At 40.8% G+C, this 15,463-nt stretch overlaps 1 protein-coding gene across 6 annotated transcripts in view; it reads left to right on the top strand.

The window, feature by feature from the left end:
* Positions 1 to 326: 326 nt before the first annotated feature.
* Positions 327 to 15,463, top strand: part of SLC25A13 (solute carrier family 25 member 13) — a 97,534-nt gene continuing 82,397 nt past the window's right edge. The window contains exons 1-3 of one of the 6 annotated variants that reach the window (XM_071735274.1): positions 2,661 to 2,746; positions 5,000 to 5,144; positions 6,224 to 6,412. In XM_071735274.1, coding sequence (XP_071591375.1) covers positions 6,386 to 6,412 — 27 coding nt within the window. In that variant the 5' untranslated portion in view covers positions 2,661 to 2,746; positions 5,000 to 5,144; positions 6,224 to 6,385. Of the gene's footprint in view, positions 463 to 2,660; positions 2,747 to 4,999; positions 5,145 to 6,223; positions 6,413 to 12,902; positions 13,008 to 15,463 lie in introns of those variants that run through there. The other 5 variants (XM_071735279.1, XM_071735276.1, XM_071735275.1 and 2 more) reach the window with 5 other exon arrangements.

Genomic DNA, 15,463 nt, shown 5'->3' with positions numbered 1-15,463 from the left:
ACCCTCTCCAGCGGCCCGAGGGGCCCCTCGGAGGCGACTCGAAGGCTGCTAGGCCATCAGCCGTAAACTGAGGCGAAAACCTGAGATAAACGGGACCCTCAGAGGGCTGAGGAGATGTCCGTCCCGAAGCCCCCCATGGCCACCCGGTGCCCGAGGCCTCCTCTCTCGTCCCCTCGCTCCGCTCCGCGCACAGCGCCGGCCCCGCAGCTCCGTACCGGGCCGTGCCGGGCCGTACCGGGCCGGGCGATGACGCGGGCTGCAGCCGGGCCGGTCGGGGTGCAGCCAATGGGCTGGCGGCTCCGAACGCCCCGTCCGCGCCTGGGAGAGCGGTGACGGCCGGCGCTGGCGGGCTGGTGCGCAGGCGGGGAAGCTGCCTGCCTACCGCGGTCGGAAGGGAGGGGAGGGGTGGAAAGGAAGGGACGGGAAGGGGGTGGCCGCGCCGGGCACAGCATGGCTGCCAAGGTAAGTCACCACCGGCGGCGGGCGGGGAGGCGGCGTGGGCGGCGGGAGCCAAGCGCGGCCGTTGGCGGCGGGGAAGGGGCCGCGGCGGGGGGCGGGCGGGCGGGCTTGGGGGAGGCTGCCGGGTTTGACCTCGGGCCTGTCCTTGGCGAAACGCGGCGCCTCCTCCTCATCGCGGCTCCGCGGCCCCTTCGCCGCCGACCCACGGGGAGGAAGGCGATGGGTGGGTGGGCTGCTGGGCCGCCGATCGCCGCAGCAGGGACGGTGCCCCCTCGGCCGGCGAGGATGGATGCCGGAGGGTAGATAATCGGCGCGGCGGGGATCCCCACCTGCCGCTCCGGGAAGCCGGCCTGCTCTCTGCTTGAAATGCACCATCTGCTTGACACTGCGCGGTCGCCTCCCGCTGCCGGGGAGGTGGGAGGCGGGAGGCGGCTGCTCCCCCCGTGCCGCCGCCGCCGCTCGGTGCGGCCCTCACCGGTGCTGCCGGCCCGCCGGCGCGCTGCGAGGCCTGGCTGTGGCTCATTGGGCACCCCGACACACACACACATACAGATACACACACACACACACACACACACACACAGTATGTGGGTGCATAAATACGCGCACACATGCGTGTTATACATGAGCACGTGCTTTTGGATGAGGGAGAATGCGGTGGGTCCTTGGGACAGCCGCTGCCAGGTCAGGACCGTGTCGGGATCACCGTGCCCGAAGCGGGAACTGATGCTGGCCCTGCCCCACTCGAAGGCATGAGCATGGTAGTGCCTTTTCGCTTTTTCTCCAATTTTTTTTCCATATATCTGTATCCATCTTCTGTTATCGCTTTTGGTTATCGTTTCCAACCGGTTCCATATCTCTGTGTTCTCATGTCAGATTCATACCTATTAGGTTTTTCTACTGTTTCAGAAGGATAAATGAGTGTTGAAATAACACAGTTGTTTAATAACGCACCTCAATTAAAAAAAAAAAAGTGTCTAGTTGGATCAAGGCCATAGGTATTCCATTTCTAATATTAGAGAAATTAATATGTAGGGTTGGTGTTTCAAAACTTATTACAATGCCTTTGTTAAGTTTCTTTTTTTAATACTGAGACTTTAAAAAAACTGGGCTACATTTTGCTTTTTTTGAAGTCAGTGATGAAACCTGTATCAAGAGAACATCAGAAAACAGAACTTCCCCACACAACACAAAGCAGCACATGTGATCACTCTGGCTGGAGCAGTACATTCCTTTATTTCAGTGAGTCCATGACCGAGTTGCTCCTGTCAGCACCTTTTTCATTAAGAACCTGGGTTACCTGAAGTGCATACTGTTTTAATGGATTGAGCCACATATGATTCTGCTGCTGGGATCTATCAGTCACCCCCAAATCTTATATTTGTTATCTTTAAATCTAAGTTGTCCTCTCTAGATTTTCTTTTTTAATAGCCCACTGGTCTCTACACATAGGGTGTAAGTTATATCTTGCTAAACTCTTGCTGTTAAAAGACTTGAGTTCATGAACCATCTACTTACCTTTCCTCTCCAAACAGCAGCTCTTAGTCTGCAATGCTTTTGAATCTGTAGTACTCACAAACACTTAAAAAATGTTGCATATGTAGTTAGAATTTGTCTGATCAGGTATGCATGTGTGTTCCATGCTCCGTGTTTGCATGGGGTCTTTTTTCATTTGTCTTCATTACAGAGTTCACATCACCAAAATCTTTACAAGCTCATGTTGGAAAGACTCAACACTTAAGGAGAAACTGAATTGAATGTAGGATGTTTCTGATTAAATCTTGGCAGAGGTACCTCATAAAAAGAATAATGACTTGTCACTAGTGTCATAAGCATCCTTGGTGCATTACAAGACAGAGATACAGTATGCACATTGCATTGCAGTGTTTACAACCCTCATACAGTTTCTGCAGGCTTGAAATGGGCTTTGAGACCTTAAAAAAAAAAAAAAAAAAAAAAAAAAAGTAGAGCTCTGAGCAGCTAGAATGGATTAATTATTGTTACCCTGAGAGACCTGAAGGGTTTATCTTCTTGAGGTGAAGTAATTGCTGTCAAACACATGAATTTCTGCTGAAGTTCAGAAAGTGTAAGTGTTTTGTGATCTTAACAGCAATGTCTGAGCTCAGGTTCTGCAAGCACACACATGAATAACTGATACCTCGAGAGCTTCTGGGCCTGAAGTTATTCACATGTGCTTGCAGGCACGGGCCTTGATTTGTGTTCTAACTTCCTCACTGATGCATCTCAGTAATGTTTGCCTTTTTCACCTCAGCCAAACAATGGACTGGTGAGTCGAATGATTTTTTTTAAATCCCTGCATGACCGCTTCCTTTAATTTTTTAATTACACCATTTTAGGCACATGAGTCTTTGGGATTGAATGTAATTGTTCTTTGCTTGCAAGATTTCAAATGCTGACATATTTTTTGAGCAGACTGTAGGAATTCAGTCAAAAGGAAAAGCCAAATGGGAAACTGTTAAGGCTGCATAGTTAAGCACTCTGGTATCAAGAAATGGGCAAAGCTTTTATACATGGAACCCTTAATATCCATTACAGTGCCATTTAGTTTTCTTTGGTGTATATTACTCAGTGTCATACAATCTATGCAACGTCTTAAACAATGTACAGTGCACATCAGTGTCTTTTCTGAACCTTTGAAAACATTTTCTGAAAGTGTTTTGTGGAAACTGCTCTGTACATATTTTTTTAACAAGTATGAATATTTGAGCGAGTTGCCATTAAGCTGCACATGAGATTTTCCACTAGATTTTTAACTAGATGGTAACTAAATTTCCATCATAGGTACTAGTTTCTTTTTCTCAATTGCACAGAAAACAGGTTATGTGGGAAGTCTTTATGGTAATGCATGTACAGAGCAATAATGTTTTATATAGTATACCTTGCTTTATTTCTTGGAGTGTTTAACAATGCAGTCACAATGTTTTTTCTGCCCTTTAGCTAGATACTTCTCAAGAGAAGTTACTTAGTCTAGCTAATGCCCCTTGCCATTCATATGGTGCATATTTTACAGTAAAATTAACTGTGCCTGTTGAGTGAATTTAAGCTACCCTTGGCCCAACACAATTCTAGGCACAGCTAATGTATCATGCATGTGAAAATGTGACTTGCTATCTTTTTAAAGTCCTACTGCTTGGTAAAATAGAAACTTACTTTCAGTGGGAAGCTCTAAGTTACTTCTCAAGGAGACCTCTTTCCATAGTTGATTTTGCCATTGCCACTGTGCTACTTTGTTCAAAGTAATGTCAGAAACTGTTGTTTGTGATGGGAGTTAGTATATGTAGTATTTTTAAACCTTGTTTTTTGGAACAGCTAAACTACTCTCAAAAAAGTTAAAAATGGCATTAAAGAAAACTGCAAGCTTGCATACGTTCAGTAGATAAATTAAAGCTTAGAAACTGCAAAAATTTAGCATGGAAACATTTGTACCCCATGAAACTTCACCTCTGCTATGGGCAGCATGTGAATAAATTTTGATACTCGAACTGAACTCTACTGATGTAGAGATGACTTAAATACTGTGATGCATCTCTCTTTTTCTAATGTTAATTATTTCTTGGTGCATGTATGAACTTTTTTCCATTGGGCACTTGCTGGTTGCCTCCATTACTTAAAATGTGTTAGTTGTTTTTAAAGTTATTTTCTTATGAACAAAGTGAACACAAATATCACAGGCTAAAAAAGCTAGTTTTAAAATGACTGTTGAAGTGAAGGCATGAACCTTACATCATTACCTGATGGGAGGACTTGCATGTTTAATTTTTAGTGCATGTTCTTGTGAAGGACAAGTGCCTGACTGTCGGAAACATAGCAGTAAGCTAACACAAAGACCTTTTTGGTTACTTTACTTACACGACAATATTTGGGATATTTCTAATGCATGGTAAAGAAAATTTGTTATGCGGTGTTGCTGTATTTAACAAATTTATATTCTCTTTCTGCTTGTGTTTTTCTGGAACTGTTTACTATGGAAGCTGTATCAGAGCAGTTACATGTGCTTTCCAGTTACTGCCATATTTACCTTTGAAATCCCAAACTGTGTTGTATCAGAAGTACTTAATCCCATCACAGGCTCCTTGTATAGCTTGGTGTTAGTAGTCAGACATTTCCCACTCAACAGCCCACGTGCAAGATGCATCACCTTGACTGAATTAATTGGAGTTCTGCTGTGGGTGTTCTTGTGTGCAGAAGTGCTCCGGTGCCTGCTCGGGGTGGTGTGAATTAATGAGGTCTGGGGAGGCAAAGCCTGAAATACAAACACCATGGCAATGCAATTCTAAATGAACATGATTCTAAACGGTGCTGAAACTATTAGAAGCTGATGCCACTGTGCCAGATTGGTTATTTTGCTGATGTGCATACCCTGGTGTGTTCCTTTGTGCATCATCAAGCTCCATCACGTCTCTTCATTCAGCTGCTCGTGTGCCCTTCTCCCTTGTGCTAGCCATAGGGTGAGATGTGCCTGGGAACAACTGAATTCACTCTTCTTGCCCTCGTTGATGCCATTCTTCCCTTCCTCCAGCAAAACAGATGCATGTGGATGGGTCTTCAGAAAGGAACAGGTGGGGGATCCTAACATCATGATGGGCTAATGTGTCCATGAAAGGAGTGGAGTCCCTTACGGACAGGCTCCAAGTGAGATCAAAATTGTGGGGGGAAAGTGGCTGGTGAGTAATGAGAGAGGTATCTCTGTTTCCATGAAGCATCACTGAGTTTATGTTCTGTAGGCTTAGTGTAATGGCACTTAATGGCACCATGGTAGCTTTTCTGGATGTGGTAGCACCATGTAAGATCCACGTGGAAAGTCCTGTTGCTGGTCTGTACAGGTCCAGTGGTGCTTGCTGATGTGTTGTTGCATTTTGGAGCTGCACAGAAGAATGTTAATTCTTAAAATCTAATGTATTATGAAACTTTTCTTTCCACTTTCCCCTTCAGAAAAAAAAAAAAAATATTTCTGCTGCTTATGACTTCATCTTGACGTAAGAGACAATTTGCCTAATAAAGGGACACTGAATTTGTGAGAATGATGATATCTTTAAACATTTTCTAGGCAAAGTGGTGTGCATGACAAGTTGCGACTGAAACAGAGAAGAAGGCAAATTATTTTCTCTCCTTCCCTGTCATCCCCACCATTTTTTAGGTGTTTAGTTTAATTTGGTTTATTTTATTGCATGTCTTTGCTCATGACATTTATCTTTAGGAAGCTGCCTGAGTCCTAATCCCACAAGATTCAAAGTGAATTACGAGGCCCACTGTCAAGAATAATCCCAGGGAAGCCACTCACTGAGTGACTCTTGTGGAAAAAGCCTTCACAGCTCTCTTCTGCAGTGAACGTGAAGTTACTCTGAAAAGGAGCTTTATTACGCAGGATTTTTGGTCTTTTAGTTTGTTTGTTTCTTTGTGGAACTGTTTTGCTCCCATTTCTTTATCAGAGCAAGGTGGGGGTGAGAGGAGGGAGTGAAAGAGGTTGATTTAGGTCTTTAATACCTCAGAGAGTTACTGACGGGATTACATGTTGCAAGTGCTGGTGGTTTTATCAGGTTTTTGAAACTTGCTCTTTTCCCTTATGGTGTCCCTGTAAGAGGAATTGGAGGGTGACCTTGCTTTGTGTACAGCTCTGAGAGAGCATGACTGTACCCAACAGTTCCATGTACATCCTCGTGTGTCTTGTCTGCTGTGATGTCCACTGAAAAGCATTTTAATTTATCTGGATCTTGCAAGGAAATGAATTCCTCTTTCTGTGCAGCTTTTTGTCCCAGGAGTTTAGAGAAGCTTTTCCAACTATGCTTCAAATGGTACATTAAAGGCACTCCTCCCGATCCTGCAATGTAGACAAGCTTACAGCCCTGAGTGATAACAGTGTGTCTTCTGACTAACTTGTTTAGGCCAATATCTGTTTTATTTATCTATGTTGTCCAAGGAGTATGACAAGGAGGTATGTGAAACTGTATTTCCTGGAAGATGGCATGAATGTGCTGCTTAATTTTAGCTACATTTTTGCTTTTGGTCTGTGGAGTGGCTGCTGCTTTGGCTATAAAATGGCTTGACCATACTGAATAGAGCCTGGATGTTTGTATGGTACCAAATTTGAACTTGCATAAGACCTCTGGACACTACTGTTGTAGTGTTGCTAGGTGTGCTATTTTGCTTCAGCTATGACACAGTCATCAGAAACAGAGCAGCTAATATTTTATGGTGCTAGGAAATGATGGCTAGTACAACATAAGGTTGTCTATTTTCTGGTGCATTCCCTTTCTGGGGAGTATCTGTATCTTATTCATTTGAGATAAAGGGGTCTTTTTAAAAATGCTCTATCTTTGCTTGCTTTGGAATAAAACATTTTCAACAGAAGTTTTGTTAAAACACTTAAAGGAACATTGTAAATGCATTTTTTCATAACATTTTAAAATAATTTCATGCTATTTACAGCACCTTAGAAACGTGCATTTGCAATTATCTTCTTTGCTAAAAATGTTACTTGGCCTGTGCAAACCTCAGTGTGTTAAAGGATGAAATTGCTCATAAGGAGTGGGTTGTTGGGGGTTTTGGTTTTTTTTAATTTGAAGATGGAAAAAAAGAAACATTTGAGAGGGAGAAGTGCACTCGTGTACACCAAACTATGTACATTTAGAGAAGAAAGAAGAAACAGAACTTGCTGAAAGCCTGATCAGATTTCTCTTTTTGGAGAGTTGTGAGGTTCATAACCTCAGCTGCTGGATTAATGTGATTCTGATGTCTTGCATGCCTGGGCAGCCTGCAAGAACTGTTTCTGTGATCTGACTTTTGGGGTCTCCTTGAAGATCTGCTTTAGTCACTGTCTTCCTCTTGGCCACGTGAAAACTAAAGCCTGGAATTTAGGCTGAGAAGACTTTCTGGGGTTCTCTGGATCAATATTTCCATGCTTAGATTTTATCCAATCGTCTTTGCAAGTAGAATTAGGAAACTTATCTGAGGTGTCCATGAACAGGTATTGCAATTGCCAGCATGCTGATTAGGGAGCATGAAAGTCAGCTAGTGGGAGATAAAAAAATCAGGGATCTCCCAAGAGGGTCTCCAAACAGCAAGTCTTGCATCTTTGTTTCAGGAAAGACAGGGGAGTGGGCCAGAACCTGTTACAGTTCTAGCAATTAAGGCGCTCAGCTGGAAGCAGGGAGATTTGGATTTTGTGTTCCCAGCAGTTTGTGCATTTTGCATGAATGATCCTTCCAGCTGCTGTAGTTCCGGAGGTTGCTGTGCTTGATGCTTACTACAGTTCTGCCAATGCACGTCAGACTTGTTGCATGTGTGGTTGCTGGGCTGGAGTGAGGAGCTCTGCAATGTCTGCACATCTTCAGGTTTTGGATATGCACCTTGGTGGAACTTCTGGAATCCTAAAAAATCTTAAACTGCATGTACCTTTTTGCTCATAGATGGCTTGTTTTTTGCATCATGTTGTGACAGAGGCAGGAAAGGGTGATAATGGATCTGACCCTCAGAGGCTGATCAAAATGGAGTTTACAAATACACAAACACATACTTTGTTTGTAGGGAAAGCACCAAGATTTGCAGAGATGCCCAGCCAAACTGTCTTAAAATAATTTTAAATCTTACTATCATCAGTGCTTCCATAGCTTTAGGATAGTGTTGGGAGGTTTTTTTGCATCCTAGACCAGGCTGGATTAGGCCTCTGGGACTGGGTTGTTTTCTTTTCTGCCTTCCTTATACAGGACTGATTGTCTCTCAGCTCTGATGCCAGGGCTAAACTCACATAGCTGCTCTGTAGATGTGAAGAGGTACCTGGCTGTTTCCTGAGCCACCAGGTTACTGTGTTTTTAATTCACCCTGAAGCTGCAAATCAACTTGAATATCACTAAGCATTCAATAGTAATTCTAGGGTAATGGTACCGGAGTAAATTAGGATGAGTAACTGAGTTGGTCAAATTATCCTGGCTTTTAAAATTATTATTTAATAGAAAATGTGTTTGTTTACTTTAAGGGAGAACAGTGGTTCACAGCAAAGCAACATAAAGTTATGTGGATGGAATGCTCTAATGTAACACTGGACATAGAAATACCTTAAGCAGGAAACCTTTGAGAAGAGGTTGTCTTATATTACAACCCTGGGACTATTTGCTGCCTTGCATTTTTTCCACTGCTCAGGAGAGAAGTGACAAGGAATTGTTTTTTACCAAAAACTAGGTCTGTGTTTTTTCCTGTGGATTACATTGTTTGTTACTGGTAGGGCTTTTTCCCTAAATGTAAGAAGCGTGGGGCAAGATCATAGCCCTGGGGATGTAACCTCAAGTTTAAGCTGTGAGATTTCCATAGAACTAATTGTTCAACTAATGTACCCAGTAATCATTTAAATGCCAATGGGCAGCTGGAAAGTAAAAAATGGAACTGAAATATCAAAAAACTTTGTCACCATTTTTGTCTTGAATGAAATATTTATACTATACTTTTTGAAAATCTTTTCTTGCATTTTCTCTATACAGCCCAGTAACTGGATTGATAGGAGATTTTTAAATGGAAAACCTTGGTGTGAATTTTCCATGGAAGCAGAAATAAAAAATCAGACTGCCCTTGCAAATGGTTTAGTGTTTTGTTGGTTTGTTTTTCTTTGAAGAGGTGTCTCTGACTAGCTTATTTATGTATTCAAATGTGAACTGATTTTGCTGTAGAAGGGATAACTGCCCCTTGTTTTGGCCAAGCTTAGGGCTGTATTTGCCTTGATTAACTTAGCTGGTCCCTACATGTTTTTCTAACAGGGCTGATCAATTCTAGATCAACACAGAAGATACCTGCAGTCAACCTGTGGGAGTCAGGCAGCTGGTGAAATCCAGACTCTCTGAGGCTTTTTATTTCTTTTAGAAATGTGGGAGAATGAAAGGGAGTGTCCTGAGTGGTGAAGATGGTGGAACCTTACATGTGATGTTGTAATGCTTAAGTTTTATACTTAGCTTGCTGGTTTTTGAGTTACTGATACACATGCAAGTTGTTAAGCACTATGGCATTTTATGAATTATTCATATTAAAATGTATAAAGGTCAAAAAGAAAACCTAGTTACAAAGAGGTTTCATGCCTTTGTGTTTTATGTTACTATTGCCTTTATGGCTATGACCTCCACATCACCTCAGTTTTGCTTCCTGCCAGCCACCCTATATTAACATAAATAATGCTGGTGCTTTGGCTCATTTATTCAGCAGGACACTCAATCTCAAATACTTTAAACCAGAGCTGAAGGGAGGTTTAAAATCTCTCTGGAAACAGCCACCTGGGACCTTTTGTGGGACATCATTGTGTGGTTTCTTTTTTTTTGTTGTTGTTGTTGGTTTGTTTTTGTTGTTGTTGTTGCTTGTTTGTTTTTTAACCCAGATAATGTATTCGGAAACTTATGCAATCTCAGATTATTGTAATAAATGGTACTACTGCAACTTCTGATTGCTTTAGTGATTCTAAAATATGTCGTAGAAATATGACATAGAAGTATGACTGTAAGTCATACATTTTCTTTGCTCCCCCCATCTCCCGTCAGTGGCACCACTGCTTGATTTTACTGAATTTGAATTTACTGAATTTACTGTGTGGGTTTTTTGGAGAATCCAGGCCTGACCATCAGTTAGAGCTTCACTTGGTTTTGGATAGGACATAGTTACATGGCAGTGTTTGTTGTGGAAGCTGAGAAGGTGAGACTTTTTTTCATTAGCTGCTGCAGATTTTCACATAAGCCTTTCTTGTCTCCTTGGTCTTTCCACATTCTTGGCATTCTTAGTTTTAATGTTTTAGGTGACTTTGATTGCAGTGAGTAGGACAGATAACCTCTCTTCAAACTGTTAGTGCATGCTCCACAAACTTTTTGTGAAGACTTCCCAGGCATATTAGTGCTGTTGTAGTTATAATTTCTTTATTTTGATTAAATATAGGTGCAAATAGTGAAAGAAATATGTTAACACTGCATCTTATCAGATACTGCTAGTTTGATTAAATTTTATGTAATGTGAAGAAAAACACAGTCATGTGTCATTATTCAGATATGTAGGATCATCTTTTTTATTAAGTGCAATGGTTCACAGAAACCAGATGAAGAATATACTGCTCTAGCACCTCTCAGGTATCTGGGACTGTAATGTCTGGCAGCAAAACAGACTGATCAGGAAGGCAAATAGTTTGATATGTTGTAAAGTGACGAAGAGTCCTTTAGAAACTAGCTTTAAAAAAAACATTAAATGCTTTTTGGCCAGCATGTTTTCTAAAAGCTGACAGAATACAAAATTAAATTGACCTGCTAAGGTCTAAGTTTTGGTAAGCCAGCAATGATTATCGTAGAGTTGTAGTTACCTGGAGGCTATCATTAGGTTACATTGAGATTAGACACAAATGATATAGCTGGAGCTTGATTATGTCTTCTTTTCTAAACAGCAATATTAAGAAAATAGTTTTACTTGAGGGTTATAGGCATCTAGTCTTTAATTTTTTTTTAAATCATCAGGTCCCACCATAAATCAATCCCATGTGAAGATAATATACCCTCGAACTCTTTAAGCCTAGTTTTTGAAGAAAATTCTCATCAGTGTAAAATTTTCGAGGCTTTTAAAGGCTATTTTTGCAATTATGGGGACCTATCAGAAGAGTAATAGGTTTGTTTTTTACAACTATGATTTGTATGTCCTTGATGATTAAGGCAATTGAGGAACTGCAAAGAGCAACCTTAATTCCAAAATTAGAATATGGAAAAAGGTGGTGTGTATCTAGATGACCATAGTTATTAGCCAGCCTTATAAATTGGTAGAAGCAGACTTTTTTTTTCCCCTCCTCCTTCAGATGCCTTTATGTAATTAGTGTTCTGGAGTATAAGAACCTTTTGAGCAAATTTAAAACATTTCTGAGCAGTTGTGGAACTGCAGAGGGAAGAAATTGTAGGGGACCAACAATTTCTGGTAAAGTTGAACAAATTTTTAATAAACCAAAAACTTCATGAAAAAGATGAGAGCAGGGATTTGATGTATTTGAATTCCATTTGTTACTTCTCTAAGAGAGTTTATTCTTTCTCCATTTGTGACACTGTAATCTTGTTGGTACTTCCTTAAAATTGAAATTGGTTTCCGTTTCCCGGAATTCAGATTCCGGTGTGAAATGCCATTGATCACAAATTTTTCCAGTTTCAAGCACAATTTTGTATTTATCTTTTCACATATTTCAGTTTCTGAAAATTTAAAAATGTTCTTCCTTGGAGCTGAGCTTCATTTCTATCAGAGAGGGTAAGTTAAAACTTCCCAGAAAATGGAAGGTTCAAAGAAGGTTCCTTGGCAGGTTATATAGTCTTCTAGTGATAGCTTTGCAAAGAGATGAGGTGAGAGCAACTAGCACTCTGTTCTTTGTTTCATCTTTCAGATGTTGTGCACTGGAAAAAATGTCTGTAAATATCAGAATATGGAGTGATAGAACAGCACACTTCTATACCTTCTTCTGGATAGTGTTTGCATACTGCCTAAAAGTGCTCTTGGTCAACAGGGCAGGATGCTTTCACAAGGGTGGTCCCAAGCCAAATGCCAGTCATCCAGCCAGTGGGAGGAAGAAATTCTAATTGTCTTCATATTGAAGTCATTGTTTCTTATGCCTACTTCCCAAAAATCTCTCAGCCATCTCCTGTTCCTTTTCGGGGTTTTGGGTTTTTGCCTCAGTGGATATTTAGTTCTGGCAAATACTCCAGTTTCATTTAAGTAAAGCAGTAAAATAAAATATTTTTTTAAGGAATAGACTGGTACAAACAATTTGGTGTTGGAGTAGCTTGAACGCATCTGACATCTTTCATCAAAGACTGATAAGTATTAATAAAAATGCAGGTAACATCTCCAAAGCAAAAGACCATCAGCAAGATCATAACACAAAGATTCTATGCCTGCTCATGCAGCTCCAATTTGGAGGTTTGTGTTCAAATGTGTGCACACATGGTTTCCTGTGCTGAGATCTCCTGCCTTAATGCTTCTTCTGACTCTTGCATGTTGTCATGTGGTTTTGCTTTTCATTTTTTTCTGCAGTTCTTTTATGCCAGGTGCCCTGTACAGCTTCTTAACTGAATCTTTGGTCTAGTGTGTGATACTGTGGTGCAGGAGGATGACTATGGTGTTACCCTGTAGCTGAAGCAGGGAGGGAGGCTCCCTTCTTAAAGGACCCAGTTGAAAGGTACCTTCTGCTGTAGCAGTTGAGCATTATCATCAGTTTTTTGTTATGTGACTTGCCTGTCACATCCACTGCATGACCTTATACATAGGTCTGATTTAAGAATAGAAGAGGTTTGAAAATGAGTAGTGCTGAATAAACAGCAGCCTGCTCGGTATTGTTGTCTTTCTGTGTCTTGAAAATGTGACCTATTTCTGCTCTTCCTTGGATCCTTGGCTACTAAAACTTCTTGGTCACGTATTTTATTATTGTAGGTCTTTATCATGTTTGACAACTACTGTTTGATGGAACATCACTGATTTAACAGATCTTTGGCAGAAGAAACCTTTAAGTGAGGCACCGAGGATGAAAAGCCATTAGAAAAACTGTGGTATGTAAAAATACTGTGTCTGGCAGATTCCTGCTCTCAGCCCATTGTGCAGTCTGAATCTGACTAGAGAAATCTTCACATGTTTAGGGGAAGAAATTTTTGAATAATTTCACATTTCCATTAAAATAGTTTTGTCACTGACATCAAGTCAGCCTTCCTCCTTCCTGTCACTTCACCTGTCTAACGCTGCTTGCCATTGTGTGTCAGTCTAACTGGAAGCTACTTTGTAAAGATCATGAATTAATCCCATGTTGATGCTATTCAAAAGGAAGAAAAACACAGCAACAACAAACTTCCTGCAACTGCTTTTACTCTGTTGAAATCAGTTACTTGGTCTGCCTCTTTCAAGATGGACTAGAGTGAAGCAGTGAGTTCAGTCTTTTCTGCGTTGTGAACATTTTCTTCACGACTTTTGGACCTCTTTTCTTCTCACAGTAAATAAAATGACAGTGACTGTAATCCTCTTGCAATTTGCTTTTGATATTCCATTACATGTAACTTACAGATTCCGTATCTTCAGTTTTAAGAACAGCCCAAACCAGAATACTTATTCTTAAGTGTGTAAACATTCAACCCAAATTCTGTATAGTTAAAATAGTGCTTAATTGTTCCTTATTCTGTGTGCCATTGAACATCTTAAGGATAATAGGCCAGCTTTTTCCTTTTTTCTTGTGGATGGGTAGGGGAGAAGAGTGAGGGCACTGAACCGTGTAAAATCAGCTTAGCAAACTAAGTATGAAAAGCCTGTCGAATACACAATTTTCCTTCAGTGTTTTTAGAAAGTTTTATACACAGTATGTGTCTACAATTCTTTTGTGTAGACCTGGGGGGTGCTTTATGTTGTTCATGACCCACAGTTTGATTAAACAAAGGGATACATAATGAAAACTAGAGTGAGATCTGGCTTTTCTGCTCACTGTGTGAAGACTTCTGGGCTGGCAAGGGTTGTGAAAGCTGTGAGGAGTAGCCACTGACTGACCATCCAGCATGTTCATGAGGCAAAATGTGATTTCGTTGGGTTTCAAAGGGCTGGTTCTGCTCTTCTGAAGAAATTTTGAGAGATTTACTACCTTTTTGACAGTTGAAGACAAAAAGAGGACTACGCTGTCAGCATTCTGACACTGTCAGCATTCTGACCACTACATGGTCATATTCTGTGGGGGAGCAGATGCACTGCTCTGAATTTGTTTTGTGCTGGAAAGGTGTTGCTGTCGACCCAGGTTTCCAAGGAATGAAATGGGATTCCTCCTGGTTAATGAGACATTGAAAGAATAGTTTCTCTAGTATCTTAAACTCAGCTCTGTGTTTGGTTAATCTGATATTTTTATATTTTAGCTTAACTGCAGTGTCCCCAAAGAAAATGGAAATCAGTTTCTTGGCAAAAGAAATTACTCAGCTCTGTTTTCCTCTCTGCTAAAGATGCCTGCCTGAAAGTAATTTTAGGACTTTTTTTTTTTTTTTTTTAATATTCCTATCTTTAAATTAAAATGCTAGTTTTACATCATCATTATTTCCACTGCAATCAAACGGTATCACAAAAATATTCTGAGAAATGCAGCAGAAGTAAATTTAATGTTTTAATGAAATAGTTATTGCTTTATGCAAATACATGTAATAAAATAGACTCACAGATGAGAAACCAAAATGATTCAAGCTAAAATCAGAATAGTTTCCAATTAATATGCTGGAAATGTTTCTACAGCTTCTAAGGGAATGAGAAGTTTTTAATCATTGTTGTCAGGTATCTTACAGCTTTTGCAAATTATGGAGAGTTATTGTCAATTCTTTAACCATTTTGACTGAGCTGCAGCAGGTCACTGGCAAGTACACCTTTAGTATTACAGTCACTTCAGTACACAGACTAATTAGTTGTTCATTGGATTATTTGATATTCCCACATGAAACTGCAACTTCCCAAGTACCCTGTTTGGTAGCTTCAGCTTTCTGTTAAGGTCCTTCAATATAATGAAGGCCACGTGTCTGAAGGACAGTGGCCTATAGCAACTCTGTGATCTGCTTATATTTAAGCACCAAACATTTGTTTATTATTAACACCAAAGATAAGAATTGTAAAAGAAATTAAGCTGCCTTTACTTCAGAATTGCCCCGTCTTCAGGCAGATGATTTAGTAATTGTAGACTGAAAACCATATGATGGGAGTTGGACAGATGGTGATAGCATTGCTTGCAGGCAAAAGAGACAGTGTTTGCAGGTTCATATTTTGGCAGATGTGTTTTGAGATGAGAGGTAAAAATCTTTAAAGGAGAGGGAAACATATTTTGTTGTTTGGAAGTCCAGGTATTCCACAGTCAGACCACCATGTTTATCTGGGAAGGGTGGATAGTTACTGTGTCTCTCTCATCTTTCACAGAGCATGGGCATGTCCCCATGACCCTGTACTCCACTGTGCTGTGCTGTACAGGCAAAAAAGAAAAGAAAAAATAGGACATTTTTTT

The sequence above is a fragment of the Heliangelus exortis genome, chromosome 2 (assembly GCF_036169615.1).
Source record: "Heliangelus exortis chromosome 2, bHelExo1.hap1, whole genome shotgun sequence".
Lineage (NCBI taxonomy): Eukaryota > Metazoa > Chordata > Aves > Apodiformes > Trochilidae > Heliangelus > Heliangelus exortis.
This window is presented reverse-complemented; position numbering and strand designations above follow the sequence as displayed.